The sequence below is a fragment of the Clarias gariepinus genome, chromosome 1 (assembly GCF_024256425.1).
Source record: "Clarias gariepinus isolate MV-2021 ecotype Netherlands chromosome 1, CGAR_prim_01v2, whole genome shotgun sequence".
NCBI classification, from domain to species: domain Eukaryota; kingdom Metazoa; phylum Chordata; class Actinopteri; order Siluriformes; family Clariidae; genus Clarias; species Clarias gariepinus.
In genome coordinates this window covers 47,051,955-47,072,000 of record NC_071100.1, presented here as the reverse complement: position 1 = coordinate 47,072,000, position 20,046 = coordinate 47,051,955, and the positions used below count along the sequence as shown (strand labels likewise).

General features: G+C 38.0%; 1 protein-coding gene across 1 annotated transcript in view; it reads right to left on the bottom strand.

Moving 5' to 3' along the window:
- Positions 1-5,589: 5,589 nt before the first annotated feature.
- The window catches only part of brinp3b (bone morphogenetic protein/retinoic acid inducible neural-specific 3b), a 40,990-nt gene continuing 26,533 nt past the window's right edge, over positions 5,590-20,046 (bottom strand). Inside the window, exons 4-7 of the mRNA XM_053499344.1 lie at positions 11,428-11,533; positions 10,763-10,999; positions 9,503-9,725; positions 5,590-6,755 (exon numbers count right to left, since the gene is read on the bottom strand). Of these exons, the coding sequence (XP_053355319.1) occupies positions 5,642-6,755; positions 9,503-9,725; positions 10,763-10,999; positions 11,428-11,533 (1,680 nt within the window). The 3' untranslated portion in view covers positions 5,590-5,641. The remainder of the gene's footprint in view (positions 6,756-9,502; positions 9,726-10,762; positions 11,000-11,427; positions 11,534-20,046) is intronic.

Genomic DNA, 20,046 nt, shown 5'->3' with positions numbered 1-20,046 from the left:
TTTTCTATTCTATGCTAATCCCTGAAATTGTGCTCTGAAGCAACAAAAGGCCTTTGAAAAAAAGAAACAGCAACAACAACAAAACACCACACCTGATTTCACCCCCCTGATCGTCTTCTCATCGATCGCGCAGGCTTTTAGCGTCTCGCTTCTTGACTCTTCATTAACAAAGCCCTTTATGTACAGCACCCCAGGTGCTCACTAAACAGCGACGAGATGCTTTGTGTTGGAGCCTCCAGGTATCAGGGCCTCTTGCTCCGAGTGCAGCAATGACGCTTCGCACGCATTTACAGCACGGTTATCAAATTTTTTTTCTTTCTGCTTGTTGTTAAACACTGTTTTATGTGTAGCTGAGGATTACGGAAAAGGATTAGCTCAGGTTTTTATTTTTTTTGCCTCCTTTTGTCGACTTTGGTTGTTGCTCTTGGAAAAGTAAGGGATAAATACGAACAACCTTAACGAGCTTAACGAGAAGCACTGAGTTCATTATTAACCACATTAACCTAGGTTTGTTTTTTATTATTCACAAACAGTGGATCAACCGGAGATGGTAATGATTATAAAAAAAAACAAAACAATAATAATAAATATAAATAAAAAGAAAAAAAAATCATAGTTTGAAATTGACCTCCAGGGCAAAACAGAAAGATTAAAGTTTTTTTTTTCTTTGTCAAGGTCGAGTGGCAAGACCTAACTTTTGGGTCCATAACCGACCTGCGGGTGAAATTATATATTTTTTAAAAAGGCCTGGAAACTAAGATGCTTGTCGATTTTAATTACCTACATCAATTTCCAATGAATTATTTATTGAAATAAGCCTAGCATCGGTACTACTGTTTCACATCACCCAATAGGCTTCCTACAAAAGTTTCAATCCGAATCCAATCCAGACCATGGAAAAATAAAGTCGTAAGCACAGGGGGGAGAAAATAATTAAACTTCTAAACGGACTACTCAGCCACATATTGAACTAGCGCTAATTAGGCAATTTATCAACAGAATTTAAAAATGAAATCTTTAATTGTTTGAGTATGCTCTATTATGTTCCCACATCGACCAGCATTATTTTCAATTAAAATACCCATTAAATCCATCTGTGTTAAAAAAAAACCCAAAAAAAACCAATGCAACTAAATGGAGGCTGTCCACCAAAACCCAGTGACCGAGTAAAGAAGAGAACATTAATTACAGAAGCAACCAAGAAGGCCAAGAAGGAAAGTTCTCCAGCTCAGACAGGAGGAGCCTGAGGAACTTTACAAGGATATAGAAAAGAAAAAAGCTGTATGAGCTCACATGAAAGAAGTTTCCCCCGGTCCAAAAACAAGCTCTTGGCTCCTAGTACAAAGCAGTACTGGGCTTTTTGGTTGAACCATGTTGGTGGGAACATCACGCTGAGAATGACCTTCTCGGTTGCTTGGGTTTTAAATTTAGGGTTTTTTTAAGTAACCATTTCTTGTGTTAATATATCCTTCATTAACACTGGTGGTGCGTTGGAATATAGTTATAAAGAAGTTACGATGGCGTTCACCACCATGGTGTTTTGGCAACCAAAATACACTACTGGGTTTGTCTTTATGATGACACCTTCCACCTTCAGTGGGGCAAATACTTACGCAATCACGATTTCTTCTGGCTCATTTTTCATCAGTACAATTTTTTACATTACGTTTTGTTTTTACTCCAATATTATGGGATGTTTTGAGTCGAATTTATTTCAGGTCAAGATGATGATTACAAAAAGTGGAAAAAAAGTTCAAGGGGGATGAAAACTTATACTTTGTTTGAGCAAGAGATTAATCATACCACTGGATGAAGATTATATAAATATTGGAGCATGTTAAAAAAGCAAATATCATTCTCCACATTGTCTTGCTCATGACTAGACATGCTTTCTTTTTTTATTATAATTTTACTATGTATACATAACGTAAATGTAATTTTTTTCTATATTTCAAATTTTTAAAAATTATCGTATTTCATACTTTCATACAGAACTCTATATTTTTCAATTCTTTTTATTTTTTAGGTCATCAGCGGTATATGCATTTCACTTTGTACATACTGTGTATGACTATGTATGCTGCAAATAATTTTGATTTGGTTGAATTTGATTTTAATTTGATTTGTTAGAGTTAGATATTAGATTTAAAAAAAAATTAACGGCAACGAATACCAGAGAGTGAATACAGTGCATTGCAAAAGTATTTATACCCCTTGAACACATTACATCCTCAATCGTAAATGTATTTTATATGACCATAATTGTGAAGTAGAAGAAAAATGATTAATGCTTCAAAAAAATTCTACAAATAAAAATCTGAGAAGTGATGTTGCTTGTTCACTAATGTTCTCTAACAAACCTCTAAGGGCTTCACAGGACAGCTGTATTTATACTGAGATTAAATTACACACACGTGGACTCAATTTATTAATTAGGTGACTTCTGAAGGGAGTCGGTTCCACTGGATTTTAGTTAAGGGTGTCAGAGGAAAGGAAGCTGAATACAAATGCATTGCACACTTTTTAGATTTTTCTTTGTACAAATTGTTTTTATAATTTTCCTTCCACTTCACGCCACTTTGTGTTTGTCTAACACATAAAATCCCAATAAAATTCTTTTATATTTGTGGTTGTAATGTGACAAAATGTATCGAGTTCAAGGGGTATGAATACTTTTGCAAGGCACTTTATGTCTGATGTTCGATGTAGCTAACTAGAAAAATCACACAAAAGTGTTTATAATAAATAACACCCTGTATATCAGTAGATGAACTGTCTGATATACTATAAATAAACAGCGAGGATAATTCATAACCAGTTCATTACTAAATGACCAAACAGATGACACTTGTTCTTTTTGACATACAACACAGCCATCATGTAGGCCATCACCCTTACGGTAAACACATGCCGTTCCCATGTTCAGTGAACTTTGCCGCCTCTATACAGTATGACCATGGAAAGGGTCGAAACAGAAAATTGCGATGACCTGGCTGTAGACCTCGGCTCCTCTTCCGATACAAGACATTAGCTAGTTTATTAGGCCAGTCGATCTTGCAGACCGTGCGCACACTTCATTTAGTTTCCAGATAAACAGGGCGAACCCCATGCACAACAGGCCAAATATTTGTGCGAGAGGCGATTCTGCAGCGCTCGAGATTAAGCACATTGCTTGCTGAGTGATTAAATGGTCCTAAAAATTGACAAGAAAGCACAAGCTGTAAACAACAGCGCCGGCGGTACCGAGCGAATACAGAGTGCGTATTGTGTTTGTGGAGAGTGACCGGAAAATATATCAACATTTGGGAGCGGACTTCATTCTGATTCCGTGCGAGTTTTAAACAGTTTACTGTCACAAAGATTTATGAGCATTTTATTAAATCCAGTAAACGAAAAATCACTTCCCGTGATAAGCATCATCTGATTAAGATGCTGCACGTGTCCTCTGTTGACTTTTATGCAAAATTAATACTCTTATTTATCGTGATTTAAATAGTGTTAAACGCTAATCAATTCCATGAGTATAAATATCTCAGATTGCATTTAATTGAATTATTTCTAGTCTTTGTGCAGGAATTTATTTAATTGTAAACCTTTTTCCAGCCCTTGGACAAAGACATGTTATTTAAAGGTCCCATATTTTACCATTTTTTTTTAACTGTTAACATGGTCTTACAGGTCATCCCAAAATGTGTGTGTGTGTGTGTGTTGTAATAATCAAGCTGAAATACCTCTCATATAGTATAATGTATTTTCTCATACCTTCGGTTTCACTCTGTCGGTGTCACTCCTCTTCCAAACATGCTGTCTCAGCGTCTCAGTAAATGAGCTACCGCCGCGCCGCGCCCTACTAGAAGAGCTGAGCCAAGCTGGCGGAACTGAACACTAAACCACGGGAGGGTAACTTCTCACTGTATATGAAGTAATGTTAGGAAGAAATATCTAATTGGCTTGTTTAAGCCCCAGGCCAGTACAAAAATGAAGAAAAAAAAGCAGGATGTTTGTTTACATACTCACACTGGAGATACGCCAGAATGGTAAAAATCTGACTCAAATTTTAAATTTGCATATTGCATATATTTGCAGATAAACATAATTTCCTTTTTGCAAAATCCATGGATTTACATCAGGACATCTTTTTTATTTGTGTTCAAAGGAAGAATTATGGAAGCAAAGTGCTTATATCATAATGATTTTTCAATTTCCAAATAAATACAGTTTTTCATTTTTTAGAGAATAAAACGTTTAATTTAATGGAATGTCTTTTAAACAGGTAGACTCCTTTAATCACTTATGTTATAGCAGCTATGAGTCAAAAGTTTGTCCTTTCCAGGCTCGCTTGTGATCTTATTTTTTTTTTTTTAAAGAAAAAGAAGTCTAAAACAAACATACAAACAAAAAAATTAAGACTTTCATCTTATATATATATATATATATATATATATATATATATATATATATATATATATGAATTAGCTAAGACTGAATTAGGAGTGAAAACTCACTATTACAAAACATTGGCACTGGAGACTCCTTCCAAATGTTACAGTGCAGAAATGTCTCCTCAGAGCTGATTTATTGTTTAATTAGCCTAACATGTTTAGTTTAGTGGTGCCTCAAGACATTTGAACCAGGAAGTGTGAGTATGAACAGCTACAAAGTGATGTTGAAATGTTTGTGTACTCACTGTGCACACTTCTTTCTTTCATAGGGGTTATACATCAAACGTGTCAGATTGTGCTGCTGGACCATTCCTTACTCTCACTCGCACAGATGTCACACAATAGACATAAGTTTAAACTCAGAAGGTGACCATCGATTTTAGACAAACTCCATTGCTGAATAGGAATACGCACAATTTGCGTCTACTCGAAGAAGAACGATTGGAAAGAAATAGATCTGTCTTCTACAGAGAGTGAAAAAAACAACCAAACAAACAACAGGACAAGAAAATGACCACATGTGGCCATCGAGCCCGACGGCTATTCATTAAAAGTATGACTGAGCACCTCAGGGTGTGTTGTTTACCACGAAAAACCTGTGTCAGGACTCATCAAGTAAAAATCATGCAAAAACATCACGTCCGATATGCATGATGGATTAAAACTCAATCAACATTAACAGCTATTTACCAAATACAGAGTCGTTGCTTGGTTAAAAATGATTTGCACTTCACTGAAAATTCTATCCCGAAACATTACAAGAGCACAATGAGGATGTTCAAAGAGTAATCATAGTGTGTACATTCGTACAGCTGTGGCCTGCTGTGCAGTGGAAATGGAATAATTAAGCTAATTATTTAGAACTGTTTATGAGGCTGTATTCTTGATTATACAGAACAGTGGAAAATAAAGCGGACTTGAATGCTAATGGGCTCACTTAAGTTACCATACATCAGTTGAGGCACTTACAAATAGAATTTTTAGCCAAAATCGTTTGGGATCGTTATCAGGAAAGTGCATTTGTGTTTCCGGTAAAACATTTGCGTTTTTTAATTGGATTTTTTTAAAAGAGTAAAATAGTCTATATCAAACACCAAAACCAGCAGTTCTTTTGTAATAAAAAAAAAACAAAAAAAAAAACGTCAGACTGTCAACATTTCATCAAAACAAATAAATAAATTGGTTCCAAATGTTACTTGTTAGCTACAAAGTTTGACCGCTTCGTACTGTGTGTAATATCGATGTTTGGCGCCGAAAGCCTGCAGCGCCACGAGAATTCGTGACACCTCTGAAGTCGAGAGTTTGAGTCTGTGTCGAAGGAGACATGAGAAAAGATCCAGAGGCATTGGTCCTGCAGGAGATAACCGATTGACTCGGTATCGAATCTCAATCAGCTCCTGCAATGCCGAGTCCTGAGATCCCTGCGTGTAAGGATAGTCCAGCTGCAGGATCAAATCTCGAATGGCTTCTGGGTCGAAGTGTACGCTGTATCCAAACAGCTGAATGCTGTTCATTTTCATGTAGCCGACATTCTGCGAGCCATTTCTGTTCGCCATGTCTGAGTCGGCTGTCTCGTTCCCCTGAGCACCGTCGCTCTGGATTCGGCTCCTCAAGTAGAAATGGACAGTTTCGAAGAAGCTTTTCCATCGGTTTCCCAATGTCAAAGTCCAGTTGTAGCAGTCCACAGGGGTGCCTAACCTTGTTTTCTCCCAGTCAGGGTACCCGTTTTGGTTCATAGGCATCGTCCAGCTTTCTGAGTGACTCCCGCCGAACGGGTTCACCGAAACGGAGAGGGTGGGCTCCAGGGTTGAGTTCTTCATCATGCAAATCTGTGCTGAAATTCCTAGCAGCATGTGTACCCGACTTGACTTCGATTTATTGCTCTTCAGAGTCAGGAGCATCCTTTTTCTCCATGAAGGTTCAAACCAGGTGTTGAGTTTAACGTCACTGCTCACGAAGATACCAGATAGGGCTAGATGGCCGTCGCGTTGCTCTAGGAGATCGCGCAGTTCCAAGTCCTGCATTTCCGTCTCCGTGCCGATGTACTGTTTCGTGGGACTCGGAGCGGCAGGGCGGCACAGTCCCTGGCTCAGTGCGAAGCCGCTGTTGCAGCTCGAGCAGCGTGTTCGATTGTCCAAAGAGCATGATGCGCACCGGCCTCCGGTGCCGACTGAGCACGGGATTAAACCCTGGCAGGACAGCTGGCCTCCCGGGCACACGCAGCTCCGCATCACCTCAGAGTAGATTCCTGGACTATCGGCTTCACTGCAGTATAGAAGGGAAAGGACACGCTGCACCCAGTATCCGAGACGCCTGGAGACAAAACAAATGAGCAAAACAAGAACAAAGTGGGGGAGTACAAGAAGAAACAAGCAATAAGCAACCATATAATTGCATGTGTGCAAATTACAGCCTGAAACACAATGCTGTAACAAATGACTCAACTCTAATAGATGGCAAGTGAACTATTTGCCTTTAGGACTGGTGATAATAGCCTTGCATTACAGGAAAAAATCTGCCTTTAAAAGCACAATTTTAAAAAGCCCACTAGTGCCTACTAATAGCTTTAAAGGTTGCAGTATGAGGTGGAATAACACATTATGGTCATTAGTGCTAAAATGCACAGTAGGTTCCAAAGGGCCGAATTTAGTACCAAGAATCATTTCATGTACAAAGAAAGGAGCATATTTGTCTGAGAACATCGATTTGCATTATTTTTAAAGCCAAGAAAAAAACATCCAGATTCACAGTTAGATTCGTCAGCCAATTGTGCACTACGGTACCTGATTGAAGACTGGATGTTGTAGATTAAAATTATATAAACATCCATTTTTTTGTTTATCTATGTTCTTTAAAGATAAGTTATTCTTACTGGTTGGACTTCTAGGGTTGCAAAGGACAAACATTGCTGAAGCAAGAAATTCAACCCTTGGTACGCTGCTATAGGGAAATCAACAATGGGTTGGCTTGGTGTAGAGCGGTGCGAAATGAAGCTATTCCTATACCTTAGTAAAGAAACTGGCCCATATGTGTGCATACGTTTTTGCTTTGTTACAGTAAATAACTGCAATTAATTGTATTATTATCAGTGTTGGCGGACGTTACATTTTAAAGTAATTAATTACATTAAAAAATTACTGTCATTAAAAAGTAATCAGTTACATTACAGCATTACTTTCTGATAAAAGTAACTAGTTCGAGTACTTTCCCATTGCAGAAAATGAAAACTCCTTTGTCATTTCTCATGCATGTTGTTTTAGTCAAGACCTTTATAATTATTCTACCATCATCACTCAGCGAAGTTTGGCCCATAATCTGTTAACTATTAATACCCCTATCTCACCTACGCGTTTTGCGCAGTGGCCGTAAGTACCGTTCATCATGATTCTCCGCGAGTTTTGGGGCTGTGATTAGGTTTCCATCTTTCCATGCGTCGGTCCTCGCGTAGTCAAACCGCACAGGTGAGATAGGGGTATAACAGCAGGAATAACAGAGGAGGGTGGGTTATCAGAGGCGGGGCTTGTAGGACGACTTTTACACACTAACCTTTTAAACCCTAGATGCTCTGTTTAACTTTTTGGTAGAGCACAATTCAAATCACCATATCCTATTTAAAAGTACATTGGGTTTGACCGGACCCTACGACCCAAGATGACACTTTCTTTAAATAGCTGGGCTTTTTAAATGATCTGTAGATATAAAGTGGGTACAATACCTTAAAAAGTTCATCACACACAAACATAAAAATTAGTTCAATTTAATGTAACTTAATGTCCAGATTTATTTATTTACTTATTTATTTATAGTTATTTGTAACCCAAACCCTAACAACCCTGTATTAATTGATACTTTTACCATTAAGCAACATCTCAACCATTTGGAAGAGGCCAGAACTGTTATAATAAATAAATGAATGAATTAATTAATTCTTCTTCTTTTTATTATTATTATGATTGGCCCAGGGATATAAAAAAAAAAATATATATATTTTTTTTATGCATTTCATCATACATTTGCGCACAAACTAACGATTGATAAACATTGATATGCATTTTTTTGTGACACTGTTTAGTAGTGGCTGTTTAAAAACAACAACAACTTATTAATGCACTCACTCACTATTAAAGCTTTGCTGGTAAATCCATCAATACAGCGGAAAACAAAACCATCCGGACCACGGTGTGACTCTTTGAAATTCATAATGATCCACTTTTAATGATCATAATGGCTTCTTTTCATCGCGGCATGCTAACCAAATTTTTTGTCCCGTCCATTAGGCAGCATAAGATGGCTAATTGGCGTCGAGGTTAATGCCCTGCCTTTTGGAGATTGTTTGGATGTCGGTACTGATGTTAAACAAACAAACAAAAAATTCATGTCTCATTTTGCGTAATTACACCGCAAACAAATAAACAAGAGCAATTACGGATGCTGGCTTCAACCAGAAGTCCATAAACACTGACCCTCCATTTAAGCGTGCCCTCGCTGACTTCCTCTCATTACCTGAAGGCACGCATTACTCGACTACATATGAGAGGCTGACAGGAGAGATGATACTGTATGTTTCACGCTAAACATCATATCATTATTATTAAAATGCTTAATGCTTTAAAAAAAAAAAGAATAAAAAATCTTTTTTTAAGAAATTAGACACGTCCATCGATATGCTTCACCAGGTAGTGAGAATGTAGTGAGAAGGAAGTTATTTGGGATTCAGCCTGGTTTCCTATTTTAAATAGTCCAGCTTGAAATCTGAGACATTACAATCTGTGCTACAGTAAAATTACGATCTTTCTCTTTTCTTAAGAATGTGATGGACGTTTAAAGCCAGACAGATACATATACACACTACTGCTGATGTTTGCTCTGTCTGTAGACATATAAAGTTTAGTTAATGTTATAGTACTTTTTATAATGAGATTTTGGATTTTTTAAAATTTCCATAAAATAACTGACTAATTACAAAACAGCGTTTTTTTTTTTTTTTTTTTTAAATCAGTAAGCTTTACTGTTTTAATATCAGTACAATAATACAAGTCCACATTTTTTGTTTTTGTTACCTTTCCCTGGGCAGGATTACTTTGGGTTGCGAGCGACACCTCCGGCTGAGGCTGTAGAGTTTAGCTGCGCTTTCTTGCGCTTTGTTCAGAAGGAAAACTGCGTCGTTCTCCAATTTCCTGTAGCGCTTCAGCAGCGCCGCATCGCTCCTCCACGCGCGCCACACTGATGACAAATTCAGCGCCGCGTGTGTGGACAATCTGACCACGAAAGCCTGGAACTCGTCTGCACACAACAATGTAAATGTCAAATGTTTGATAACAAGCCTTATCCTTATTTCATTTCCATATTGATGGAAACAGATGCACAGAATGAAGCAGGTGAGTGCGTGTGCGAGCGTGTGTGTGAACATGAGGGGGTGAAAATCAGAGATGAAAAGAATGACCTTTCAGCTTCAGTCAATCTGAATAACTTTTAGTTTAACATGCACAACTCCAAATCTAGGTCCAAATGACAGGAACACAATGATCACTGGAAAGGGTGAACCAACTGTGTTAATTATAAAGCGTCAAAATCTCAGAAGAATTCATTGTTGTTTTGTTCCACTTTTTGGTACTCGTTTCATTTGGGTCATTTTCATCCTAATGGAACATAAGGGCTGGCGAGAGAACGGACAGGACTCTGGATTTAATTACAGTGAAGGAACTGAGAGTTCTCCTTTGCACAAAATACAAGGAACATGTCGTGCCAAAAACAAACTAGTTTTTGTTCATTAGTTGTATGTTTTTTAGTTTATATTTTGTATTAACTTTACCGGGGAGAATAAAACACACACCTAATTAAAAAATATAGAATATTTGGGGTTCTATTAAAAAAAATTAAAAGTGTCAGTTTGTTTTTCAATGCCAGTGGTATACTGTCCAGAGTTAAAAAAAACTAACAAAAAAAACATCTTTGCTTCCTAAAGTAAATAAATGTCAATAAAATGGCTCATGGTGCAACATGAAAAATATATTAAAATATATTATTAAGGGCACGCAGGGGCACTGGTGGCTCAGTGGAGGGTTTCTCGTCTGCCATGCGGAACGCCCGGGTCCTCAGTCAATGCCCAAACCCCAGCCCCCGGTCCCAAACCCAGATAAAATGGGAGGGTTGCATCAGGAAGGGCATCTGGCGTAAAACCTGTGCCAAGTTGGTGTGTGGATCGGATGGTCAGCTGTGGCGACCTCTCGGCGGGGGCAGCCGAAACGACTAATCAATATTAAGGGTATGCAACGGGGTTTGCAACACGAACAGACATGAAACAAGACAAAAAAGGCCACCTGATTCCTCAAACTCCTGGTTGGCATGCCTCCAGGCCTCGTTGGCGTACTCCAGGTTGCTGTGCTGTGCTTGGAGGCTGGCATAGGGGCAGTTGCACTGTGGATGCCCTTCGCTACATTGACACCAGCAGTCATTATCACGGCATGTGAATTGGCCTTCGCCGTTGCAGCCGATATAACTTAGCGCCGCTTGCACGAACCGGCTCCTGAGGTACTCCGGCAAAAGAACCTGGAGGCCTGGAAAATGTAAACGTTAAATGTATAAAATTTAAGTCCGTGAACAGAAGATGGAGTGTGATTCGGTAGTCGATTTGTTAGCATCATATTTTTACATATGATAATAAATGGTGATAATATAGCAGCATCGATAATTTCATAGCAATAGTGTTTTACATTGACAACTAGCTTAACATTAGTGGATTTTAATACCCCCAGTACCCTTCTTAAAGTAGAGTTTCAGCATGACATCATTATGCTACCCCTTGCATTCTATAAGGTCAATGGGACAATCAAGACTAAACGGTGAACAGGCCGTGAAGGTTCACTCAGTTCACAAGGTAGAGTAAGTTACCGTGGCATGGAATTCATAAAGAGCCAACATTACCAGCAGTGATTCAAGCCACGCTGCAGTAATATTCATCATTGATAGCTTTCAGGTACTTTACCTTGGAGCTGAATTCTGTTCTCAGGGCTGTGAACCAAAACGGAGCTGACAGAGTCAAGGTTGTCGTAGTTGCTACAGCCGAGTGGGCCGGTCCGCGTCTCAGTTACCTGAAAGTCAAAGAATTACTCAGAATGAAATGATACAAGACAAAAACAACAACTTTATACAAGTTTTGATTTAAATTACTGGTTTCTGGCATCATCTATGTCACTTATTTTGAGTAGGGTGGTGGGGGACATGGAACCTATCATGAGAACTTGAGGGCAGGTTTAGTTGGACGGAGTGCCAACTACATTGTACACACAAAATCATACACTACAGGCAAAGTCCGTCAGCATACACCACATGTTTTTGGACTGTAGGAGGAAACCTGCCAAGCAAACTGGAGATGCGAGGTAACAGTAATAAGCACTATGCCACTGTGCTGTCCTTGTCCTTGGGAAATTATAATTAATTATCATTTTAAAAGACATTGCAAATTATAAGGAAGACCTCATGGTGAAGGTAAAGGAGCTTCCAAAAGTTCAGAGAATAAACATCATTTTCAAACCATCCAATTCATTTAAAAAGAAAAAAGGCTTGTTAATGGATTTTGCAGGTGGAAAAACCATAGACCCAAAACTAATGAATGCATAGCAGGCAGCTAGTGGTTTAACACCTGAAATACAGCTGTCAATCAAATCACCCATGTACCCTAATTAGGCCTATTTTTATGGCTTAAAGCAATCCTTACATAAAAATTCCTCCCTGTACAGTTGGCATGAATGGGAAATCTAGCTATGGAGAGTTTTTTGTATCAGGCTGCTGATCAGCAGGACATTTTAACATCGGGGCCCATGGGAATTGACTCACTTTTGGAGCCAGATCCTGGAAGGTCTTAATAAATATTTCAGAGCCTACAGACAGCACTAGTCAAAAGTTTGGACATACTTTCCTATTAAATGTTTTTCATGTTAAATTTTTAAAAGTTAATTTTTTTAACTTTGTACATTAATACTAAAGACACTGAAATTATAACGGAACAAATATCGATTTATTATTCAACAAAGATGTGTTAACTAGAATGGACTGATATTTTGGATGCCTCAAAGTAGCCACCTTTTGTTTTGATAAAGGCTTTGCATACTCTTCTCATTCTCTCATGAGGTAGTCACCTGGAATGGTTCTCTAACAATCAACAATCAAGGAGTTCCCAGAGGTAACTTGTAGGCTGCTGTACCGTCACTCTCCGGTCCAACTCATCCCAAACCATCTCAACTGGACTTATGTCGGGTGATTGTGGAGTCTATTTCATCTGATGCAGCTCTCCATTGCTCTCCTTCTTAGACAAATAACTCTTACATAACCTAGAGGTGTGTTTGTCATTGGGGTCATTGTCCTGCTGGCCACTAGGTGCAAACCAGATGGGATGGCATGTCGCTGCAGAATGTTGGGGTAGTCATGCTAGTTAAATGTGCTCTCAAACTTTTACTTAGTCACCAAGAGTGTCAATGCCAAAGCACCCCCACACCATCTATGTGTTTCACAGTGGAAACCTCGCATTCCGAGACAGCCCGTTCACCCTCTCTACAGTATGTCTAACCAAGACATGGCGATAAGAACAAAAAACACCCACGTTTCGACTCTTCCAACCAAAGAACAATTTTCCACTGATCTAATGTCTGTTTCTTGTGTTTCTTGGCCCAAGTAAGTCTGTAGTAATGGTTTCTTTGCTACAACTTGACCACAAAGGCCTGACTCACTCAGTCTTCTCTGAACAGTGGATGTTAAAATATGTCTGATACTTGAATTTTAAAAAAGCATTTATGTGGTCTCTCTAATCTGAGCTGCTGTAAATGGATGATTTCTGAGGCTGGTCATTCTAATGAACTTATCCTCTGCAGCAGAGGTAGCTCTTGGTCTTCCTTTCCTGGGACAGAGTCAATTTCATCCTACCGTTTGATGGTTTTGGCAACTGCACTTGGTGAATCGTTTAAAGTTCTTCAGGTTTCTCAAAACAACTGACCTTCATTTTTTACTTAATTGAGTGTTTCTCACCATAATATGGAATTATACAGCACCTGCACAAGATTAGAAATGTCACAAATTAAGTCTTGACAAGGCACACCTGTGAACTGGAATCCATTCCAGCCAATGCCAATGATAAAGTGTGCCAAGCTGTCATAAAAGCTAAATGTAGCTACATTGGACAATCTAAAATATATATCATATTTTTGGTTGTTTAACACTTTTCGTTTAATGCATAATTCCATACAAGTTCTTTCATAGTTTAGATGCCTTCAGAATAAACAATGTTGAAAATGATGAAGGAAAAAAAAATGAAGGAGAAGGTTGAGAAGGTTGTGTACATTGCAAAACCATTAGTAACTTCCAGAAATTCTATTTCTCCAAGTATAATAGCAGTTCACTTGCATAATTGTAAGTTTCTTCAGAGAAGACTTGCTGTTTAAGAGCTTGCTTTAGGTCCAAGTCTGAAAGCCATGGTTAGCTATTACAATCACTCCAAATTCACACACATTTTCCTACAAAATTTAAAAGACCTCGTGATATAATTCTGTTATTGAGCAACAGATATAAGGTTTAAGCACATATTTTATATCATAACTAGGCATCACCGCTTGTTAAATACAACCAATGATTATACTAACTTGTGACTGTTTTAATGAAAACAAAATAAAAGATGAAATAAAAGACGCAGCAAAAATCAAAATAAATACATTTATTAAACGAGACAATTCTGACATCTAATTCTAACATTCTAATTCTAACACTGAGTAAAGTCTCCAGGGAAAGGAAAGAGACTAAAAGAGAAGAGGAAAACAAAAGGCAGCAGAATCACATTTAAATATATGAATAAAACCAGACGGTTCTGACTAAAATCCCTGTGAGTCACACAAAAGTTCTGAGGGACGTCTTACTAAAAATCAAGGACAAGAAGGCAAAAAAAAAAAAAAAAAAAAAAAGAGAGACCCAGACTAAAACGTGACCAAGAAGGAAATAATAAAAGTATTCAAGGCCAAAAACAGTGAAAAGGGAATAGATTAGATTCTCTTTTATCTGCAAACAACCAAGAAGGTTAAGATGATGCAGGATAATAAATACACTGGAAAAGAAATATTATTATTTTGACAAAAGTCAAGGACAAAAAAACAACACAAAGCACTTTAGAGATTGCGTGTACAGTATGAGTGGCGAAGAAACACGGCTACATTACACCCACTGCGCTCTCATGATCTTTTATTGATGCCATGAAGTGATGTATTAACACAGGAAACACACACACACACACACACACACATAAGGCACAGGCATGAACAATGCAGTCCTTGACGCACGTTCACAAAGGACATGCAAATGCACATTAAAATTCCAGACATCATTCCTCAAAAAAAAAAAAAAAAAGTGTTTTCTCGGCTTGGCAAAGCTTTAGAGGATTAAATCGCAAAGTTACACAGACTTTAATTCACTGTGAAGCACTACAGCTACCCATTTTTTTCTCCTTAAGCAAGAGTCCGACTCCTGCTAAACCGTGAAGTGCAGCTTAAATTTCTTTAAAGTTGAAAAGATATTTTCTAAACTCTTACTAAATCAGGAAAAACAGATAAGACACAATTAGCTACGGGTAACTAAATCCAGCCAAATCTAGCTCACTTTCTCTTAGCTGAATGCTAATCAATAGCTCTCGCGGTACAAACGGCTGAGGTAAATAGCACCGCGTGAATCACACTAAAGTCTTCCACGTCTGTTCTCACTCTCACATCTGTTAATGTGTTGTTAAAGATTTGTTTGCATGCTAATGACTATGCTAATACAGACAGTAGCTGTCAAAATACTAACTGTGTGGAATACAAAGTGTGTGAGGCAGCAGATAGATTATAGTCAAGATTCTCACTCCAACATCTGTTTTGATTGGGAATGTAGATCAGCTTGACGCTCTCCAATGATAAAAAGATCTAGTGATTACATATTTCGAGCAGAAATAAAATTTATGCTTAAAATTTGCCTTTTTTAAAAATTATTAGTTGCCCCAATGAGAAAAAAATACACTTTATTGTATTACAAATATAGTGAAATCTTTGATAGTACTGTACTGTATTGCAAATATACTAAGAAAAAGTTAGTTAATATATATAACGTATACTAACATCATGCTTTTACCAATTTTTGAAATTAAACTTTAAACATACTTCCAAATAATTGTATTATAGTACACTTTTCAAAAATATGTTACGTTATACTGTATCAATTTATTTTTGGCATAGCCTCAGTATATTTTTAGTTAAATTTTAATGTACTTATTTATGCTTATATTTAGTGCACTACTCTCTCATGCACGCGCTCTTAAACATGTTTTTGCATGCTGAATCTCTTTTTCTCACATGCGCTCTCGAAAGCGTTTTTGCGTGCGAACCTCACTTTTACGCATTTAAGATCATTTATGTTTGAACTCTGTCTCTTGTATGCACTAATTATCATAAAGCTACTGTACATTTGCACGAACTGCATCAGAGTTAGAACTCTGCCACAATACCAGCCAATCAGAAACTGGAGAAACTGGAAAAGGGCACGTTCTGAGTGTCTGAGTGTTTCTGATTGGCTCCCAGTCCTCCGCTAGTTTAAATTCACGGCTAGAAGCGGGTTATTTCTTATCGTTATTATTTTATTTTTATCGGCAAAAGGTAAATTTCATGTTTTTGTTAGGTAGTTAGAAATTAAGTACATACTTTAAACTGTAGAATGCATTGTCTGATGTGTTATTGCTAAATCGTATTTAATTTGCTTCTGGTATAATGCTCCGTAGGGCTTTCCCTGTTTTTTAGAGACTCTGTGTAACAGCTAAAATCAACACAGCGGGTTTGAACTAATACAGTATATTCCAATATATTGTTGTCTTCGATCAAACAACAGTTTATATTTCTGTTTGTGTCTTTCAGACAACCTGTAGTTTTGTTAATTAACCTGCACTTTACCTTTAAAAAAAGTAAAAATAAATCCCAACAGATAAGTGTTTCCGTTTGGAGGGGGATGGGTACAGTGTCCAGTGACGTGCGAGTAAACGCGTGCACAGATGTTGATTATACTAGTGAGAAACGCGCACTAAGACCCAGGAGGGGAGACCATTACCCACAATTTTGAAGCGCAAGAGAGAGAAAAACCATCGGCACACAAAAAGTGTACTCACTGTGATACTCTTAAAATTGAGCTTTTGTACAATTTAATCACAACTTAAATGCACTTAGTAAAAAATTAGTTGTTCCAAAAATAACTTCAAAGTCATTAGTCTGGCTACCATTTCAGTGGTAGCAGTATGGTGGATACCACTTACTGGTGAATTCCATGGTACCTATTGGGTACAACAGTGGCTAGCAAAATTCGGTAGGTATCTAATATGGTATGTTTGTACATTCTGTACCATATTAAATATGTTAGCACATATGACTGATATGGGCAGTTTTTATATAATATACCTGCTGAACTTTGAGATGCACTGTGGTACCAAATGGGTATTGTGCATTGTGTATTAAACTGCAGAGGTAACGATATTGCAAAAACACTATATGAACCAATGTGTTTGGCCAAACCTGTTGAATTCAGATGTTGCAATTAGGCCCCTTATCCCTAGTGAAGGGCAATCTTAATGCTTTAGCATACCAAGACATCCTAGACAATTCTATGCTTCCAATTTTGTGGCAACAGTTTGGGGAAGGTCCTTTTCTATTCCAACATGACTGTGTCCCAGTCCACAAAGTAGCAAGGACTATAAAGACACGATTTGATGAGTTCAGTATGGAAGAACTTGACTGGCCCAAACAGAGCCCCGACCTCAACTCCATCGAGCAACTTTGGGATGAACTGGAACAGAGATAGTGAGCCGGACCATCTTGTTCAACATCAGTGTCTGACCTCATAAATGCCCTTCGGAATAAATAATCACAAAATTTCACAGAAACACTCCAAAATCGTGTGGACGGCCTTTAGTGGAAGCTGTTATTGCTGCAAAAGGCGGACCGACTCCATATTGAAGTATACAATGTATTTGGATACAATGTCATTGCAGATTTGGGCAAATACTTTGGTTCATATCGTGTGTTACCATTATGGTACATAAACATGTAAAACATTTTTAAAGGTATACTGGTTCATGTTCCATGGTAAGTACCATGTATGTACATATATCAGTAAATTAGTACCATGGTACTGTTAAAAGTACCATTGTACTATTTATCATGGTACTTGTGCAAACAGACCATCATGAGTCCTATAACAAATTTGATGACATTTTCAGTAAATCAGGGTTGTTGAGATTAGCACTGTATCTCCAAGTCAGGCACCATGCACCACCGCACAACTCCCAAGCCCTTCAGCACTGTTAGGTGCAGTTTCTTGGTTCTCTATCCCCAATTTTGCAAACGCAAAATAAAATCATTGTAGGACAATTTAAGATTGGGCACCTGGATCCCATGATTAAATTGACCAAGTTGATCAGCATACAGATTATAAGACTTAATTACCCAGTTCATTACATTTCCAGCCTTCTCCGTTATCGTGATCCCAAAGCCCGATAATATTGTGATAACATTTAACAAATTATACGTTCTGCAGCCCTAATTTCAAAAACTGCCATTAACCTCAACCAAATGAAAGGCCTTGATTTGCAGTGTAGTAGAGAAACAGGGTGTAAATTGGATTTTCTGGACTGATTAATGATACATGAAAGTCACACTTTGTTTAAAACATCTACATGGAGCAGAAATACAGAAGACTGAGTTCTCAACACATGCTTTATGGCATTTTTGGTTATAACACAATGCTAAGCAACCCAAGATAATAACACTGCCTCCAAAGACTTATACGTACCTTAGCCACTTTGCATGATGGGTGCATCGCTTCATGGACTTTCCTTCCTACCAAGACGCGCCCATCGCTCTGGTTTGTCATTAGATGGTAGTCATTAGACCACATAACCTCTTTCCATTGGTCGCAAACAATTAGACATTTTTTTCTGATGAGTCTTACTAACAAGCAGTTTATTTACTGCAACAGAGCTGTTTAGTCCCAATACTGTGAGTTCTCATCACATTGTGCAAGAATGAAAATACTAAGACTTTCACTATTAAACATAGCTCTGGTTTTTACTGTTGATGTTTTACCATGCAATTTTATCAATTGTTTGGTGATCACATTCCTGTGTTATTCAACCATGAAGATGACAATTTAGCGCTAGGTGTTGAAGGGTTCTTATCTCACTTCTGGTCAATTCAAGCTTCATTAGTTGCTTTGTTTGCTTGATGCAACCCAGTAATTTTCTTTTTGGCCAGTTTTATTTTAGACATACTGTATATAATAATAAGAGTTGAAAAAAAAAGTGGTGTACCCATAATCTTTTATTCTACCAAACTGTCCCAAAATTTAAAGGCCCAGTATTTTACAATTTCTTAGTTAACAGTTACTAAGTTTACTCAGTGATTTCTGGAAGTGTGTTAATTCTCCAGCAGAAAACCGCCTTGATTATGCATTTCTTTTTACCTATTTTTTTTACCTTCCTTTATTTAATTTACCTTCTGAACGCAAGTAAACGAGCAATTCCTAAGCCATGCCCCTCCAAAGAATGGTAGAGCTGAGCAACAACCAGGGGGAGGGGTTTCTTTTAATTTGTGGTCCGAATAGGGGTAAATTCTAATGTCCTTTTCGCACGAGACTACAGTAGTATTACCTGGGGACTTGTGATAATGTGTGATTTGTAATAATCGCGGAGGTTGTCTGTGATCATGTGCCCGTGCGAATCGGCCATGTCTGTAATTTGTAAAGTAAAAATTCCTCCGCAAATGACCAACTATATTTCGCCAAACACCGAGGTCCTGTGCTTATATTAGTCCCGTGCGAATCAGTATTTCTGTGATTTGGCCAATATTTGGCGAGATCGTATATCAATTTACAAGGTTTTTGTTTCCTGTGCGCCTTTTTATCCATCGTCTGAAAAGAATGAAGGCTGCGTTGGAGTGTTTTGAAAGTTTTTCAGGGGCCAGGTCATTTCGCTATACCTCATACAACAATACAATGTGCAGAACGAGAAAGCTGAAAACCATCAAAAGAGCGAAAGCACAAATAATGATTCGAAATTGATGGATGACTTATAGCAGGATGCAGTAAACACTCTGCTGTTTATATCATGCAGCTAGACCTATAATGACATTTCCAAACAATAGCCCACCCAAAATAGTGCACAATTATTAAGCGAGGAGGTTCACATCATAATTTGAGGTTAATGTGCTACAGATAAGTCAAGTGTACAGCTCAAGCTAATAGATTTTGAACCAGGTGAAATGTAAATGACACACAGGGCACGATAACTATATTTGTTTCTTTAAAAAAAAAAAAATCCATCTAACCGGACATCCATAAATTCTCTCTCTGCCTCACACACAGTCTGCATACGCACACACTCACACCCTCCCCTCCTCTTATCATTGCAACACACATTTTTAAGAGACACACACTTCGGGATCCAAGAGATAAGTCAATAAATTCGTGTAAAATCGCAGGCTTCGCTCATCCCGGCGAATGCGCCACACCAAACTCAGATGTGAGCGAATAATTTCTAAATCCCCAGATAATACTT